The sequence below is a fragment of the Gopherus flavomarginatus genome, chromosome 8 (genome assembly GCF_025201925.1).
Source record: "Gopherus flavomarginatus isolate rGopFla2 chromosome 8, rGopFla2.mat.asm, whole genome shotgun sequence".
NCBI classification, from domain to species: Eukaryota; Metazoa; Chordata; order Testudines; family Testudinidae; genus Gopherus; species Gopherus flavomarginatus.
The window spans coordinates 115,028,930-115,048,780 of record NC_066624.1 but is presented as its reverse complement, the minus strand read 5'-3'; the positions used below and the strand labels follow the sequence as shown (position 1 = coordinate 115,048,780).

General features: G+C 40.1%; 1 protein-coding gene across 29 annotated transcripts in view; it reads right to left on the bottom strand.

Moving 5' to 3' along the window:
* Nucleotides 1–19,851, bottom strand: part of DLG1 (discs large MAGUK scaffold protein 1) — a 443,566-nt gene that overhangs the window by 190,656 nt on the left and 233,059 nt on the right. For 17 of the 29 annotated variants that reach the window (XM_050963879.1, XM_050963878.1, XM_050963880.1 and 14 more), the window contains 2 exons: nucleotides 17,276–17,374; nucleotides 3,592–3,645 (listed from right to left, as the gene is read on the bottom strand). In XM_050963879.1, coding sequence (XP_050819836.1) covers nucleotides 3,592–3,645; nucleotides 17,276–17,374 — 153 coding nt within the window. The remainder of the gene's footprint in view (nucleotides 1–3,591; nucleotides 3,646–17,275; nucleotides 17,375–19,851) is intronic. The other 12 variants (XM_050963891.1, XM_050963892.1, XM_050963907.1 and 9 more) reach the window with 1 other exon arrangement.

Genomic DNA, 19,851 nt, shown 5'->3' with positions numbered 1-19,851 from the left:
TCTGCCTTCTGTAGACCATTCACTATTTTGTATACTTTTATCTGGTCCTCTCTTATTCATCTCCTTTCAAAGGTAAACAATCCCAGTCTTTCACTCTCTCTTTTCTGAGTTTTTTTTTATCAGGCCAGTTAACACTGCTGTTGCCCTTCTCTGAACCCTCTCTAGTTCTGCAATATCCATTTAAAATGGAGGGCCAATACTGCATGCAGTATTACAGATGAGGCCACATTATTGATTTATGTAAAGTCATTAAAATATTCTCCATGTTATTCACCATCCCGTTCCCTGTGCATCCTAAGATCTTGTTAGCTTTCTGGACTGGTACTGCATGATGAACAGAGGTCTTCATTGAGAAGTCTAAAATGATACCCTGGTTCATTCCTTGAGGAGATACAACTCATTTGGAACCTTGTAAGTTGTAGAGAGTAGTTCAAAATGTTCTCCTCAATGTTCATTACTTGACATTTATTTACACTGAGTTTTATTTGCCATTGTATTGTGCATTCAGCAAGCTTGGTCAGGTATCTGAAGTTCTTCGCAGTGTTCTCTAGTCTTGACTAACAGACAATGTTGTGTCATTAGCAAATTTTGCTACATCATTACTAAATGTCCTTTCCACATCATCAATGAATATATTAAAGAATACTGAGACTTGACACAGAACCTTGTGGCACCCTCATTGTCAACTATTTGTCATGAAGCAAATTGACCCAGCCAATTTTTGATCCATGACATTACTTTTCCTCTTACCCCATGACTTCTTAGTTTCTTTAGTAGTCTCTTATAAGGTAGCTTTCCAAAGGCCTTTCAACAGTTTAAGTAAATTATGTCTACCAGTTCTCCTTTTTCCACTACCATACTGACATATTCAACGAATTCTAAGAGAACAGTGAAAGACAAATTTCCCTTGCAGAAACTGTGCTGGATAGACCCTACCATACTATGACCTTTCAGGTGTTTTATTATTCTTTTAAAAATGATTATTTCAATCAATTGGCCAATTACAGATGTAAGCCTTACTGGTGTGTAATTCTCTAGATCATCCCTAAAGACTTTTAAACAAAACATTTACAAAATTTGTCACCCTCCAATCCTTCGGAAGAGTAGCAGTATTTTATGAGTCTGCATATAATTGCTAGCAGCTCAGTCACTTCATTCTTAAACTCCTTCAGAACCCTTAAGAGCATACTATCTGGGCCTGATGACCTATTACTTTTTAAATAATCAATTTGTCCAGCATCTCCTCTTCCATTATTCAAAGAACTCAGTTTTAAATAAAAAAATTGAGCATAAGAACTCTTCCACTGTATAACCATAAAGCAAAAGACAGACAGAGTCAAGAGTGAAGACAGCCAAGAGACTGATGGCAAAGACAGGAAGATTTCCCTACATGGCAGAGTTGGACCATTGCAATACTTCCTCCCAGGAATTAGAGAGGAGCCCAAGCACAGGCACTTATGGGACAGAGAACCAAGAATGACTTCCCATGAGGATTCTGCTGCAGCCCCATAAAGGAATGCTGACAGTACAGAGAAATATTTAAGAGAACGCCAAGTTAGGCAGCCAGCCACACTATAACGAAGGAGCAAAGGACCTGAGACCATTACACACAAGGGAACAAGTCTGTATTCAATCATCAAACTGCTACACAAAGCAAAGGCAACAGTCCAAGCTGCGTTGGGACACAGGTCTTTTGTTGTAGCTATAGACTCAAGACAACAGTGGAGATGAAACCAACGCCAACTGTAGGGTAGTGACAAACAGTTGGCACAGATCAGGTCAAGGACAAGACCAGGAGGATATGAACTCACCTTGACCATCAGCTGGCCTGATGTAGGCAAGTCAGAAGCAACAGGGTATATGGACAATAAAGAGGATCAATAGGACACCACCCAAGAAAAAAAAGGCAGCAACGAGTCTGAAGCACTGGTATGTATTCTCAATTTTACTTCACTTTAATGTAATTTTAAATTGGAAATTTCCTTGATTTTAAAATGAAAATTGCATGAGTGAAGACTAAAAAAGAAGCCCCCCAAAATGTTAATGTGATATTTCTAATGATGTTAAGATATGCAGCAAGAACTTTACTTTTTTTTTATTTTAATCTTAAAGCCAGATTCACCAGTACACTCTGGCTACTTTTGCCCAGCCTTGAGCAGTAGCGAGATACCATCTTAGTGAGAGCACACCTTGCCCTCACTCTCTTTAGGAGCAATGAGAGGCAGTAGCCATTTTGAAAAAGGGCACTTTTGCTAAGGGCCACTGTTGCTGTAGTCCCAGTGAGAACAAAGGGAGCTGATATCCATTTCGAAAGAGGGCAGTTCTGTGTGGAATGCTCTGTAGAAGAACAGTATTCATCGGCCTATACTTAGAGAAGACTTCAGCTGTGAAAGATAATGGCACAAAACTACCACTAATCTTACAAAATAATTTTCTAAAGTAGCCTGTGCACAAGATTTCAATGAGTTAACCACACAGGAAGTATGAAGACTCAGTTGGTATTAAGAACATTTAGGAGGTACTAAATTTCCCGAATGACTGATTTTTAAGTGATTACAACTCAAACTATTTAATGGCTTTACTTGTAAATTCTCAGAAAACTCGTTCTGTACTCAAAAAGAGTAAGTACTGTAATTTGAGACTACTCTGCATTCTTCATAAACTGTATAACAAAATGGTTAATTCCCTCCTTTAAGTGCAAAACTCAACTCATCTTTAACTATGGAACTGTGAGCAGCGCTCCCACAGCAGGTAAAGATGCACTGAAATTAAGACTAATTTTCAACCTCACATATCTACAGTTATTAATTTAATGATTCAGGCAGAACAAATACAATATTAATGCATGCTTTTAGAAAATTAAAAGTCTGATGAAACAGACTACAAAAACAGCTATCACCATAAAGGTCTAAGGCAGTGGTTCTCAAACTTTTTATATTGAGCTCCCCTTCTTTGTGTCTATAGTCATTTATGCACCCTCTCCCCAAGTACATATACCACCACCCAACTCTGAAGGCCAGGAGAGGGTGGGGGGGAAGAATCCCAAGCCCAGGTGGTGGGACTCCAGCTGTCAGCCCCAGGGCAGTGGGGTTCCAGCTGTTCCCTTTACCCCTACCTCCCTAATATGCACGGCCCTTCTGCATGAGTCCCAGCCACATAGAGCTAATGCCTCCCTTGACACATTCCTGTGCCTCCCTTGGGAGGCCCACCCCATAATTTGGGAGGCCCATCCCATAATTTGAGAACCGCCACTCTAAGGGAATCATGTGACATAGCAGTGGTATAGTGGTGAAGAGGTCTATTTATTTCACCTCATGAAAGAGTATGACACAAACAGAAATTCTCAGGCTGTAAATGTTATTTGAGACATATGGCCAGTATTCTATTATTTTTGAACAACTAGCATACATTTGAGGAACATTAGCTGTACTCTATAACATATGGGATTCTGCAGGCTACAAGGCAAACACTATCATGGAGTAGGTCATGATACATGCTTTTTCTTTTTAGTGATAGAAAAAAAAGTAAACACTTGTGTATTAATATTTTGTTCTAAATACATAAAATAGTTGAAAGCAAATATAAGCTTACGTATGCTGGAGTCTCCAAAGCATCTGTATTCACCAGTACAGGAGAAGCATTTGCCTTTAAAAGAAAAATTTTAAAAAAATGTAAAAATGTGAGTCAGAGGAAACATTACTAAAAGATTTTAGTAGAGATGAACACAGCAGGGAAATGCACTCTACAGGGGTGTGATTTCTAAAGTATACTATCGTGTTACACAATTGTACCATGTAAACCCTGTTGGTATGCTTTAACGTGGTGCTGTTTGAAACAGTTCTGTGTTAAAGTGCACAAGGAACCTTTAGTGCACACCAATAGGGTAAATAAACTAGGATCAATTAATGAGCAACACAGTCTGCTCCTCTGACAACCCTAGTTTATTAATGTAAAGTAATAAAAAGGACAGGTTAAAATTTGAACATTTAAAAATCTATTCTCCACTTAATCTACATGAGAATAGCACACATAAAGTTACTTTACATTAATAGACTAGAGTTGTCAAATGACTTTTAATTTACATTGGAAAGAAAGAACAAATTAGCCTTAAAGTTTAACCAAGTGTTCTCACATTTTATACAGTACCTGAAACTTTGTTATTATTAAGACTAGATATTCTGTAGTATCAGTTGAAATAATTAGAACTTTTCCCAGTAGATGAGATTTCTACAGCACTATAAGCTAATATGGAGATGATTAAACATTTTCCATCACTAAGAAAGTGAAGAAACACCAATTAAATTGCAGCAAAATGTGTAGAGGGTTTTTATAAAAGCTGAAGTTGTTTCTGCCAATTTTAATTCTATTTTTCTTATATAACAGACTCATGGTTAAGATTTCCTTCTTAAGTTCCCTTTAGAATAGGAATGTTAAATTTGTTTCTAATTAGAGAAGGAAGGGGCTATGTTATGGTTATATACTATACTAAGAGTTAGAGCTATATATTATCCTTGTATAGAGATCATAAGAACATAAAAAAGGCCATACTGGGTCAGAAAAAAGCTCCATCTAGCCCATTATCCTGTCTTCCGGCAGCGGCCAATACCAGGTGCCCCAGAGGGAATTAACAAAACAGGTAATCATCAAGTGATCCATCCCCTGTCGCCCATTCGCAGCTTCTGGCAAACAGAGGCTCGGGACACCATCCCTGCCCATCCTGGCAAATAGCCATTGATGTACCTAACCTCCATGAACTTATCTAATTCTTTTTAGAACTCTGTTATGGTCTTGGCCTTCACAACTGTGATTAATGTGTATAAGCCTTGTCAAGTAGCGTCAGGCTAGGTACAGTTAAGCCTCAAACTTCCGGAAGTTGTAAGAATCAAGTACAGTAGAATCCTGTAAGCATAAGCATAATCTATCTAGGAAACTCTATAGACTAAAAAGGAAACTCTGTAAAGGTAGATACAGACCTGTGGTTACTATGTTCTGCAACCAAATACCTCTTTAAGCTGACTCGAGCATTTCTGAGTCTAGCAAATTGACCACAATTAGCCGCATAGAGAAGAGATGAGATGAGATGAGATGAGATGAGATGAGCACAGGTGCACAGTACATAAGTTCAAAACAACAGCGAATGCCACCCTAGAATACTTGGCCACCTTGACTGGTCGCCCTGTTTTGAAACACAGCCAGCAAATACAGTATACCTAAGATGCAGAGGGGGTGTGGGGGGGGGGTGTGGGTGTGGGTGTGTGTTTTGCCCTAAAAGGAGTCATTCGTTGTCAGGCTCACATACATCCCCTGAACCAAAGGGATTGCGCTTCACTATCTGTGCCTGGCCAGTGCAGGAAATGGTCAACTAAAGGTAGTATCTTTGGAAGAATGCACGGTAAGATTTTGAACTGAAAAGGTCTGGCTATGCTTGAGCTGATTAATCTTAAGTCTACATTAATACTATACTTTAAGTATATTAGTAAATTGTTTGTTTAAAAATAGTTGTAGTCAATAGTTAATCAATATATAGTAACTGTATATGTTTTGTGCCTTGCTGGAACCGGGTACAGCGTTGGTGAAGTTAGTAGTTTATAAATCATAGTGGCTTTACAAGTCGCTGTGCCCGTCTTCAGTATAAGTCACCATCAAGTTTATCATAAAAGTCAATAAAGGTTTATAAGTTGCTAGATAAGGTTATAGGTATATCATAACCTTAGTCCCAGATTTGGACCTTAGCGTCCAAAATATGGGGGTTAGCATGAAAACCTCCAAGCTTAGTTACCAGCTTGGACCTGGTACTTGCTGCCACCACCCAAAAAATTAGAGTGTTTTGGGGCACTCTGGTCCCCCTGAAAAACCTTCCCTGGGGACCCCAAGACCCAAATCCCTTGAGTCTCACAACAAAGGGAAATAATCCTTTTTCCCTTCCCCCCTCCAGGTGCTCCTGAAGAGATACACAGACACAAGCTCTGTGAAACTACACAGAGAGACTCCCCCTCTCTGTTCCCAATCCTGGAAACAAAAAGTACTTTCCTATTCCCCCAGAGGGAATACAAAATCAGGCTAGCAATCCAACACACAGATCTCCCCTTGATTTCTTCCTCCCACCAATTCCCTGGTGAGTACAGACTCAATTTCCCTGAAGTAAAGAAAAACTCCAACAGGTCTTAAAAGAAAGCTTTATATAAAAAGAAAGAAAAATACATATGGGCTCTCTGTATTAAGATGATACAATACAGGGTCGATTGCTTAAAAGAATATTGAATAAACAGCCTTATTCAAAAAGAATACAAATCAAAGCACTCCAGCACTTATATTCATGCAAATACCAAAGAAAAGAAACCATATAACTTACTATCTGATCTCTTTGTCCTTACACTTAGAAACAGAAGACTAGAAAGTAGAAACTACTTCTCCAAAGCTCAGAGAAAGCAGGCAGACAGACAAAGACTCAGACACTCAATTCCCTCCACCCAAAGTTGAAAAAATCCGGTTTCCTGATTGGTCCTCTGGTCAGGTGCTTCAGGTGAAAGAGACATTAACCCTTAGCTATCTGTTTATGACAAGGTAGGTTAAGGTTAGTAAAATATAGTTAATCAATGTATTAGTATTGTATGTAGAATTGTATTTGTTGGGAGTGGTTACAATACATGTGAAGTTGCTAGGCAATCAAAAATAGTAGCGTTGCATGTTCTTGTGACTATTTTCAATATCATTTGTCTTTCACATGTGGACTTATAGGAATAGATAGTAAATGCATAATATTACTTGTACTTGTGCTTGCCTCCAGTATAACTTGCCATTTGTATTAATCCTCACTCAGTGCTGGTCTTTAATTCTGTTTTTCTTATTCTGTTTGTGTTGCCTTTATAGTCGTAAGTCATTAAAAGCCTTTCTTGAGGAATAATTAGCTATTTAGTTTCTCTTTTGCGGACACTACTCAACCTCATTACATCTCTGTTCGGTGGTGGGAAGCAGTGATCACCTACAGCCCCACTAGGGCCCTAACATAAGCCCCCATAGACTCAGACTCATAGACTCATAGGTCAGAAGGGACCAATCTGATCATCTAGTCTGACCTCCTGCACAAGGCAGGCCACAGAACCCCACCCATCCAATTTTATAACAACCCCTATCCCAGGACCGAGTTATTGAAATCCTCAAAAATGGTTTGAAGACCTCAAGCTGCAGGGAAACCACCAGCAAGTGACCCGTGCCCCACGCTGCAGGGGAAGGCGAAAAACCTCCAGGGCACCTGCCAATCCACCCTGGAGGAAAATTCCTTCCCGACCCCAAATATGGCGATCAGCTAAACCCTGAGCATGTGGGCAAGAGTCACCAGCCAGCACCCAAGAAGGAATTCTCCGCAGCAACTCAGTACCCATCGCATCCAACATCTCCCCGCAGACCATTGAGCAGACCTGTCTGGTGGTCATTCAAGATCAATTGCCCAAATTAACGATCCTATCATAACATCCCCTCCATATACTTATCAAGCTTTGTCTTAAAGCCAGGAAAGTCTTTTGCCCCTACTACTTCCCTCGGAAGGCTATTCCAGAACTTCACTCCCCTAATGGTCAGAAACCTTCGTCTAATTTCAAGTCTAAACTTCCTAATATCCAGTTTATACTCATTCGTCCTCGTGTCTACATTAGTACTAAACTTAAATAATTCCTCTCCCTCCCTAACGTTAACCCCCTTGATATATTTATATAGAGCGAGCATATCCCCCCTCAGCCTTCTTTTGGCCAGGCTAAACAAGCCAAGCTCTTTGAGTCTCCTTTCATAAGGCAGTTTTTCCATTCCTCGGATCATCCTCGTAGCCCGTCTCTGAACCTGTTCCAGTTTGAATTCATCCTTCTTGAACATGGGACACCAGACCTGCACACAGTATTCCAGATGGGGTCTCACCAATGCCTTATATAACGGTACTAACACCTCCTTGTCCTTGCAGGAAATACCCCGCCTGATGCATCCCAAAATCGCATTTGCTTTTTTAACAGCCGTATCACATTGGCGACTCATAGTCATCCTGCTATCAACCAGTACCCCAAGGTCCTTCTCCTCCTCCGTCGCTTCCAACTGATGCGCCCCCAACGTATATCCAAAATTCTTATTATTAATTCCTAAATGCATGACCTTGCACTTTTCACTGTTGTATTTCATCCTATTTCTATTACTCCAGTTTACAAGGTGGTTCAGATCTTCCTGAATAGTATCCCTGTCCTTCTCCGTGTTAGCAATACCTCCCAGCTTCGTGTCATCCGCAAACTTTAGTAGCACATTCCCACTCTTTGTGCCAAGGTCAGTAATAAAAAGGTTAAATAAGATCAGTCCCAAAACCGATCCTTGAGGGACTCCACTGGTGACCTCCTTCCAGCCCGACAGTTCACCTTTCAATACGACCCTCTGGAGTCTCCCCTTTAACCAGTTCCTTATCCACCTTACAACTTTCATATTCACTCCCATCTTTTCCAATTTAACTAACAACTCCCTGTGCGGAACCGTGTCGAACGCCTTACTGAAATCTAGGTAAATTATATCTACCGCATTTCCTTTATCTAAGTAATCCGTCACCTTCTCAAAGAAGGAGATCAGATTGGTTTGGCACGATCTGCCTTTAGTAAATCCGTGTTGCAATTCGTCACAATTACCATTGACCTCTATGTCCTTAACTACTTTCTCCCTTAAAATTTTTTCCAAGACCTTACATACTACAGACGTCAAGCTAACAGGCCTATAATTACCCGGATCGCTCTTATTCCCTTTCTTAAAAATAGGAACTACATTAGCAATCCTCCAGTCATACGGCACAACCCCCGAGTTTATCGATTGCTTAAAAATTATCGCTAACGGGCTCGCAATTTCACGCGCCAGTTCCTTTAATATCCTCGGATGGAGATTGTCCGGGCCCTCCGACTTCGTCCCATCGAGCTGTTCAAGTACGGCCTCTACCTCAGTTGCGGTAATATCCACTTCCATATCCACATTCCCGTTTATCATCCCTCCATCATCGCAAGGTTCCTCACTAGTCTTATTAAAAACTGAGGCAAAGTACTTGTTTAGATGTTGGGCCATGCCTAGGTTATCCTTAACCTCCATTCCATCCTCAGTGTATAGCGGCCCCACTTCTTCTTTCTTTGTTTTCTTCTTATTTATGTGGCTGTAGAACCTTTTACTATTGGTTTTGATTCCCTTTGCAAGTTCCAGTTCAATGCGGCTTTTAGCCTTCCTCACTTTATCCCTACATGTTCTGACCTCAGCAAGGTAGCTTTCCTTACTGATCCTGCCTTCCTTCCACTCCCTGTAAGCTTTCTGCTTTTGTCTAATCCCCTCTCTGAGTTGTTTGCTCATCCAGTTTGGCCTACAACTCCTGCCCATGGTTTTTTTCCCCTTTCTCGGGATGCAGGCTTCCGACAGTCTCCGCAGCTGTGACTTAAAGTAATTCCAGGCCTCCTCCACATTTAAATCCACTAATTCCTCCATCCAATCCACTTCCCTAACTAGTTTCCTTAACTCTTTAAAATTAGCCCTCGAGAAGTCAAAAACCCTAATCCCAGATCTACATTTGTTTATCCTTCCATCTAGTTTGAACTGAATCAGCTCATGATCACTCGAACCAAGGTTGTCCCCTACCACCATTTCTTCTACGAGGTCCTCACTGCTCACCAACACCAAATCTAAAATGGCATCCCCTCTGGTAGGTGCTTCAACTACTTGATGAAGAAATCCACCCACTATCACATCCCGAAAAATCTGACCCCTATTATTCTTGCAAGAACTCGTCCTCCAGTCTATATCCGGGAAGTTGAAGTCCCCCATAATCACACATTTCCCCTTTGTGTTTACTTCATTAAAGACATTAAAGAGGTCTCTATCCATATCCCAATCCCATCCCGGCGGTCTGTAGCACACCCCAAGCACTATCCCACAAATTTAGAGAGAGGCAATTAATGATTTCCAACATTTTATTCGCTTTTTTGACTACCACTGCACATTGAGTGGATGTTTTCAGAGAACTGAGGTTAGATGTCGATAGATATTTGGCTGTGTGTGTGTTCCCTCTGTGTGCCACCCCAGCCCTGCGCAGACAGCTGGCATGGCAGACCTCGAGCGAACCACCCAAGGACCACAAGATCCATTAAGGGATGAAGGCACCCAGCCATGTTTATTGTTGACAAATCATGGTATTAGTATCTCACAGACTCTACCAGACCACTAATACATGTATGCCTGTCACAATGGACCAGCTCAGTGAATGGTGGGACTTTCTGTTCCTCGCTAAGACCAGACAAAGATATTCCCTCTGAGATACATCCTTATACCCTGATACATACAAGTTAGTAATGTCCCTTTGACATAGTTAGTTACTACCCCCTGACATCACTAGTTATCACCCATTATCATGTTGGTTTGATCAAAGCATTCTGACCTTATCCTCCAGAAGGGGTCAGTGTGCGCCTGTCATACTTGGGGAATGCCCCATACCATCCTTGGGGGTGGGATGGATAGCTCAGTGGTTTGAGCATTGCCCTGCTAAAACCAGGGTTGTGAGTTCAATCCTTGAGGGGGCCATTCAGGGATCTGGGGCAAAATCAGTATTTGGTCCTGCTAGTAAAGTCAGGGGGCTGGACTCAATGACCTTTCAGGGTCTCTTCCAGTTCTATGAGATAGATATATCTCTATATATTATATTATTTATTATTCTTGATATGGGGATGCTCTGGTACAACCTGACATCAGGATGTGTCTGCGTGAACACTCTGTGACCAGCACCTCCCAAGGAATGTGTATGTCTTCAGACGCACAGAGCCCAGTCATCGAACGAATGAGTTGTTGAGGTCTTCATCGACAACGATGGACGATCATCATCATCAGATAAACCACAACAGAGCAGATGGTAATAACTTTCAATCACTATTAACCTGGGCCAGATTTAAAGTGACAACCTAGATATACAAATCTTCACACTTGTTACAAATAACTTGAACCAGCTAACCCTCTTTTTCTTAAGTTTCTTTTACATGGCTTTTTACACTATAGAAACTATTCCCACCATATTCTTAACAGTTTAACACCTAACAGTGTTCCTTTAAAGTCAAATATGACATGATTATGAAGCCATCATCCACAAATAAAGATTTTAAAGTGTTCTGAAAATAATACATTCATGATCTGAAAAAAATGGTTGTATTGAAAGTCAGGAAGTCCCAGTCATAGTAAAAAGAGATGGCACCAGAGGGTGGAAAATTTGCATGTTTGGCATACAAAATACAGACCTTCTTTCACCCTAATTTCCCCATTGCTGGCTGTGACCAAATGACACTGTTCACACATTAAAGATAGAATGGCGTTCACCTTTCGAAGAGGGGAAAGGTCTTATTTGCGCATAAACTGGCTAACCTAGTTAGGAGGGCTTTAAAATAGGTTCGACGGGGACAGCTGAGCAAACCCCACAGGTAAGTGGGGAACAAGACCTGGGAGATGGGTTGGAAACAGGAGGGAGCACGGGTTATAATGGCAGAGAGGAAGGAGGGTCAGGGCAAACCTGGGAGGCAAGATCAAACCAGTATCTTAGATGCCTATATACAAATGCAAGAAGTATGGGTAATAAGCAGGAAGAACTGGAAGTGCTAATAAATAAATACAACTATGACATCGTTGGCATTACTGAAAGTTGGTGGGATAATACACACGACTGGAATGTTGGTGTGGATGGGTATAGTTTGCTCAGGAAGGATAGACAGGGGAAAAAGGGAGGAGGTGTTGCCTTATATATTAAAAATGTACACACTTGGACTGAGGTGGAGATGGACATAGGAGACGGAAGCGTTGAGAGCCTCTGGGTTAGGCTAAAAGGGGTAAAAAACACGGGTGATGTCGTGCTGGGAGTCTACTACAGGCCACCTAATCAGGTGGAAGAGGTGGATGAGGCTTTTTTCAAACAACTAACAAAATCATCCAAAGCCTAAGATTTGGTGGTGATGGGGGACTTCAACTATCCAGATATATGTTCGGAAAATAACACTGCGGGGCACAGACTCTCCAATAACTTCCTGGACTGCATTGCAGACAACCTTTTATTTCAGAAAGTTGAAAAAGCTACTGGGGGGAAGCTGTTCTAGACTTGATTTTAACAAATAGGGAGGAACTTGTTGAGAATTTGAAAGTAGAAGGAAGCCTGGGTGAAAGTGATCATGAAATCATAGAATTTGCAATTCTAAGGAAGGGTAGAAGGGAGTACAGCAGAATAGAGACAATGGATTTCAGGAAGGCAGATTCTGGTAAGCTCAGAGAGCTGATAGGTAAGGTCCCATGGGTATCAAGACTGAGGGGAAAAACAACTGAGGAGAGTTGGCAATTTTTCAAAGGAACACTATTAAGGGCCCAAAAGCAAGCTATTCCAATGGTTAGGAAAGATAGAAAATGTGGCAAAAGACCAACTTGGCTTAACCACGAGATCTTGCATGACCTACAAAATAAAAAGGCGTCATATAAAAAATGGAAACTAGGTCAGATTAAAAAGGATGAATATAGGCAAATAACACAGGAATGCAGAGGCAAGATTAGAAAGGCAAAAGCACAAAATGAACTCAAACTAGCTATGGGAATAAAGGGAAACAAGAAGACTTTTTATCAATACATTAGAAGCAAGAGGAAGACCAAGGACACTGCTCAGTGAGGAGGGGGAAACAGTAACAGGAGACTTGGAAATGGCAGAGATGCTTAATGACTTCTTTGTTTCGGTCTTCACTGAGAAGTCTGAAGGAATGTCTAGTATAGTGAATGCTTACGGGAAGAGGGTAGGTTTAGAAGAGAAAATAAAAAAAGAGCAAGTAAAAAATCACTTAGAAAAGTTAGATGCCTGCAAGTCACCAGTGCCTGATGAAATGCATCCTAGAATACTCAAGGAGTTAATAGAAGAGGTATCTGAGCCTCTAGCTATTATCTTTGGGAAATCATGGGAGACGGGGGAGATTCCAGAAGACTGGAAGGGGGCAAATATAGTGCCCATCTATAAAAAGGGAAATAAAAACAACCCAGGAAACTACAGACCACTTAGTTTAACTTCTGTGCCAGGGAAGATAATGGAGCAGGTAATTAAAGAAATCATCTGCAAACACTTGGAAGGTGGTAAGGTGATAGGGAATAGCCAGCATGGATTTGTAAAGAACAAATCGTGTCAAACTAATCTGATAGCGTTCTTTGATAGGATAACGAGCCTTGTGGATAAGGGAAGCGGTGGATGTGATATACCCAGACTTTAGTAAGGCATTTGATATGGTCTCGCATGATATTCTTATAGATAAACTAGGAAAGTACAATTTAGATGGGGCTACTATAAGGTGGGTGCATAACTGGCTGGATAACCGTACTCAGAGAGTAGTTGTTAATGGCTCCCAATCCTGCTGGAAAGGTATAACAAGTGGGGTTCCGCAGGGGTCTGTTCTGGGACCGGTTCTGTTCAATATCTTCAACAACGATTTAGATGTTGGCATAGAAAGTACGCTTATTAAGTTTGCGGACGATACCAAACTGGGAGGGATTGCAACTGCTTTGGAGGACAGGGTCAAAATTCAAAATGATCTGGACAAATTGGAGAAATGGCCTGAGGTAAACAGGATGAAGTTCAATAAAGATAAATGCAAAGTGCTCCACTTAGGAAGGAACAATCAGTTTCACACATACAGAATGGGAAGAGACTGTCTAGGAAGGAGTATGGCAGAAAGAGATCTAGGGGTCATAGTAGACCACAAGCTTAATATGAGTCAACAGTGTGATACTGTTGCAAAAAAAGCAAACGTGATTCTGGGATGCATTAACAGGTGTGTTGTAAACAAGGCACGAGAAGTCATTCTTCCGCTTTACTCTGCGCTGGTCAGGCCTCAGCTGGAGTATTGTGTTCAGTTCTGGGCATCGCATTTCAGGAAAGATGTGGAGAAATTGGAGAGGGTCCAGAGAAGAGCAACAAGAATGATTAAAGGTCTTGAGAACATGACCTATGAAGGAAGGCTGAAGGAATTGGGTTTGTTTAGTTTGGAAAAGAGAAGACTGAGAGGGGACATGATAGCAGTTTTCAAGTATCTAAAAGGGTGTCATCAGGAGGAGGGAGAAAACTTGTTCACCTTAGCCTCCAAATGATAGAACAAGAAGCAACGGACTTAAACTGCAGCAAGGGAGATTTAGGTTGAACATTAGGAAAAAGTTCCTAACTGTCAGGGTAGTTAAACACTGGAATAGATTGCCTAGGGAAGTTGTGGAATCTCCATCTCTGGAGATATTTAAGAGTAGGTTAGATAAATGTCTATTAGGGATGGTCTAGACAATATTTGGTCCTGCCATGAGGGCAGGGGACTGGACTCGATGACCTCTCGAGGTCCCTTCCAGTCCTAGAGTCTATGAATCTATGAAATTCAAGCCCTTATTTCAGGTTTGCAGCTTCACATTCACTTGGCCACCTAACACAGCTTACTTCCTTCTGTTGAAATTATACAACCAGACTGATGAAGATCCAGAAAGAAAGTTGGTTTTATAGGCCTGAAAATAATGTGGTGGGACTGGAGGAAAACTGTACTAGAGCTGTAATAACTGTATTATTGTTTATGTGTACACAATAGAGCAGATGACGTATAATAGATCTAAAAGCCACAGTGGCTTTTTTGACAGGCATGGGGAAGAGGGAGTATGGGTATATGTGAGAGAATCCTAGTTTTTCTAGCCCTTCCATACTTGTTAGTTTTTCTAATACAGGAGTCCCCAACGCGGTGCCCATAGGCACCATGGCACCCGCCAGGACGTCTAAGAGCACCTGTGTACTGGCCGGCGGACAAGCATCCACCGAAATGCTGCGGACAAGCAGCAGCATCCAGAGGTGTTGGCACCAAAATGCCAGCGATTTTCGGTGGTATTTCGGCAGTGGCACCTCTGCATGACGCTGCTTGTTGGTGACATTTCAGCAGCAAAGCCTATTGACGTTGCTGCTTGTCAGCAGCATTTCAGCGGATGCTCATTCGCCGCCATAATGCTCCGTGGCTTGTTGTCTGGCACCCACCAGACGAAAAAGGTTAGGGACCACTGTTCTAACTTACTCTCCTGACTCTTTCACACTTCAAATACACACAAAACACACCATGAAAATATAAGCAATACCCTAGAGACAAAATACTAGCTTAATAAAATAAAATGTAAAGAGGAGTGCCATGTCACCACACTGCATTGACAGAAACAATGACTTAGTTCTCAATTTTACTCTTTTGCTTCCTAATTCAGAAAAGACTGACACTGTACTAAAAAGAGTAGCACTGACAACAGTGACAGACTGAGGCTGGAACACTGGCACGGGCTCTGTCTCTGCATGGGTCATCTGAAGCTATCCAGCTGAGCACAGTACACTACTGGTAACAACTAACTATAATATTAGCTAGTGGTGAAGATGCAGCAAGGATAGGAAACAGACTTGATGGGAGAAGTGGTTAGCTGCCAAAACATCTTACCCAGGAAAAATGGGGGAGCAGTGTTGGCCCACATCCATGTGTCTCTGCAGCAACAACTCTATTTGCCTAATTCAGAATGTAGTATGCATGGCAAATGAGAAGCATGAGAACCTGCACTCCATTTAAGATGCTTCCATTTCAGCCTTAGTCAGGTGTGTGGCTTATATTTAGTCTTGGTGGAATATGAGAACTTAGCTAGCCAATGAGGCAAATAAGCCAATAGCGATCAGAGGCATCTAGAAAAAAGCCCAAAAGCCTCAGCACCAGAACTCTCCACCAGTAGCTTGCAAGGTCTCCCTTCAGTGGTAGTCTGAACTCAAGCTCCGAATTCATACTTCTGTGGGAAGATAGTGACATTCCTGTTGGGATTCTTAAAAGGAAGTGTATTAAAATAAAGGAAATTAGAGTCCATAGAAAATGTTCCCTCTGCCCTTAAAAAAAACACAAATTAAAGACCACGTAAGTAGAATGGCAAGCTAGGCCATTCTACTTTCCAGATTCCTTTTTGTACATACAATTATTTTTTCTACTGAACCTTTGCTCCTGTCAGAAAAACCATTACATCATTAGAATACTGCAAGGACTGGATAGTTATCTACTTATTCAAAACATTACAGTATTTATATATCTGATTTCTCAACTGAGTAGAAAAAAGTTTACTCTGATTAACTGATCAGCTCTAATCCTAGTAGTATATGAATAATTTAATATTTAATTATTATTTCTATTGGGACCAGAGACTGACTAGAAGACAAAGTTGCAGACAATAAGAAATTCAGAAAGTAGCTCAGCTTAGTCTCCTGTTTTGCATGCCACCTCATCTGCTTTGAGCAGGGGGTTGGACTAGATGACCTCCTGAGGTCCCTTACATCCCTCATATTCTATGATTCTATGATCTCATCTTTTTTCTTAGAATAATGTTACTTATCTAGTCCTTAGTATTTGATAGTAACTTAACTGATTTATAGTGACTTTTGAAAGTCACATGTTTTCTGAAGCCCAGAACTATTATTCAATTATAGATATTTTACCCTTTTTCTGTTTTTGTCAGAATTAGAAGTTCCCACTTATCTTCAAAGGTGTAACTCTTCCATTAGACTGCAGTATCACCTAATATGTTGAGGACTTTTTAGAAGTTATTGTCAGAGTATTTAATTCTACATGTAACTTGCACTGAAGCAATTGATTATGCAAACTCTGTAGGGTAACTCCCACATCCAACACTCTTCAAACAATTCTTACACACTTCTATAGTGCTGCATATGATTTTAAACACACTCATCATTTTGTGATACTAAATTTTATTTCCAATTAATTTATTTCCATGATAAACACCCTCAGCAGTATTTTTGAAGTATTTCAGCCTCCTTTGCTGCTTTAGGATATAAAGCCTAACTAACCTGTAAGCCAGAGAACACAAATTAAGTTACAATGGTAACCCCAGAGAAGCTGACACTTTGGAACAGGGATTTCTGCAAACAGTAATGTTCTGAACCGACAAACAGTTATGCACATCCTTAACCTTAACCTTGAATTGTCTAAAGGATACCTCAGAAAGGGCACTCTCATAGACTTACAGAATAACAGGTTTTAAAAAGAAAGGTGTTCGTACATTTACAACTTTAAGCACAAACTGCAGTACTTCCTTTACACTGTATATGGATTAATAATTTATTCACTTTATAATTCATGGAACAAACCTGACTGCAACAATGGGAAAATGTTATTTAAAAGAACAGCTATAAAAATAAATAAAAAATGACAAGAAAAAAAAGAATAAAAACCTGTGATGTAGAGGATGGGATGACAGTGGTCTCAGCAGGGACTGGCAGGACAGGGATCACAGGGAGAATGGGAGAAGAGGGAGGAACAGCTTCTGTTGGCTAAAAATCATCAATAAAAAAGGTCAAGAAAGTGATACAAAGTAGAAAAACACAAACAAGACAAATTGAGGAAATGTGTAACTATCATATTTAAATGGATTTAGATGTTAAAAACATTTAACAATAAAAGCTGATATCTTTGAACAATAGACTCTTAAGTACATAAAGATGTTATCTTACAATACATAGTGCATTCCACTATACAGTACCTACAAACACAGGGCTCCAAACTGAGAAGTGATGAGTGCTCACAACATCTATTGTCAACAAGTCACTAACTTCCCAGGATCAGGAAGGGCCTGATCCAAAGCCCACTGAAGGGAATGCAAAGACTTCAACTGACTTCAGCTGGCATTAGATCCAGATCACAACACATGTTATCTACAGCATAAAGGGTAACTGAAGGGAAACAACTGGCAAAATGAACAACTAATGTAGTTTCTGGGTACTTCAGAGAGAAAAATAGTAAGGTCTGGAATATATGTTCTGCACTGATTTAATGCAACTGGTAGAAAAATTGATTTAGTTAAATTGGTGCAACTCCCTAGTGTGGATTCAGTTCTATCACTATAAAGTAGGGATGTCAAGCAATTAAAAAAATTAATCTTGATTAATCATGTGATAAAAAATTAATCTTGATTAGTTGTACTGTTAAACAATAATAGAATACCATTTATTTAAAATTTTGGATGTTTTCTACACTTTCAAATATATTGATTTCAATTATAACAGAATATAAAGTGTACAGTCTCACTTTATATTTATTTTTATTACAATTAATTACACTGTAAAAAACAAAAGAAATAGTATGTTTCAATTCACCTAATATAAGTACTGTAGTGTAATCTCTAACATGAAGGTTGAGCTTCCAAATATAGAATTACGTACAAGAAAATAACTGCATTCAAAAATAAAACAATGTAAAATTTAGAGCCTTCAAGTCCACTCAGTCCTACTTCAGCCAATCGCTCAGACAAACAAGTTTGGTTACAATTTGCAAGAGATAATGCGGCCCACTTGTTGTTTACAATGTCACCAGAAAGTGAGAAGGGGCGTTCGCATGACACTGTTGTAGCTGGTGTTGCAAGATATTTACGTGCCAGATGCACTGAAGATTCATATGTCCCTTCATGCTTCAACCACCATTCCAGAGGACATGCAGTTAGCCGCGCTCCCAGTGCTGCGACACTGTTTACACTGGCACTTTGCAGCGCTGCATGTTGCAGCGCTCAGGGGAGTGTTTTTTTCACATCCCTGAGTGAGAAAGTTGCAGCACTGCAAAGCGCCAGTGTAGCCAAGCCCTGAGTCAGATGCCACCAGCAGAAGGCTGATTCTCTTTTTTGATGGTTCGGGTTCTGTAGTTTCCGTTACTGGAGTGTTGCTCTTGTAAGACTTTTGCAAGCATGCTCCACACCACATCCCTCTCAGATTTTGGATGGCACTTCAGATTCTTAAACCTTGGGGTCAACTGCTGTAGCTATTTTTAGAAATCTCACATTGCTACCTTCTTTGTTTTGTCAAATCTGCTGTGAAAGTGTTCTTAAAATCAACATGTGCTGGGTCATGATCTGAGACTGCTATTAACAAACTATATGGCAGAATACGGTTAAACAGAACAGGAGACATTCAATTCCCCCACACACACTCCAGGAATTCAGACACAAAATTAACACATTTTATTTTCATGAGCATCATCAGCATGTCTTCTGGAATGGAGGCCGAAGCATGAAGGGACATACGAATGTTTAGCACATCTGGCACGTAAATACCTTGCAACGCTGACTACAAAAGTGCCATGTGAACATCTGTTCTCACTTTCAGATGACATTGTAAATAAGTAGTAGTATCTCCCATAAATGTAAACAAACTTGTTTGTGTTAGCGATTGGCTGAATAAGAAGTAGGACTGAGTGGACCTGTAGGCTCAAAAGTTTTACATTGTTTTGTTTTTGAGTGCAGTTATGTAACAAAAAAAATCTACATTGTAAATTACACTTCCGCAATAAAGAGATTACACTACAGTACTGTATGAGATGAATTGAAAAATATAATTTCTTTTATTTTATAGTGCGAATATTTGTAATAAAATTCATATAAAGTGAGCACTGTATACTTTGTATTCTGTTATATATAGAAATATATAGAAATGAACATATTTGAAAATGCAGAAAAATATCCAAATATATTTAATAAATTTCATTTGTGCGACTGTGATTAATTTTTTTGAGTTAATCGCATGAGTTAACAGTGATTAATCAACAGCCCTAGTATAAATGTGTCTGTAACAAAATAAAATATTCAGGTATAAACACCTTTATATTGACAGAACTCTTGGTGGTTTACTCAGATTTAATTATATCAGTTTAGGAATTGATTTAATTAAATCAAAGGAATAACATTTGTAGATAAGTGCGAAGACAATTTAGGAACCCCACTGTGTGCTAAAATTTAATGGAGTTAAATAATTTTTAAAGGCAC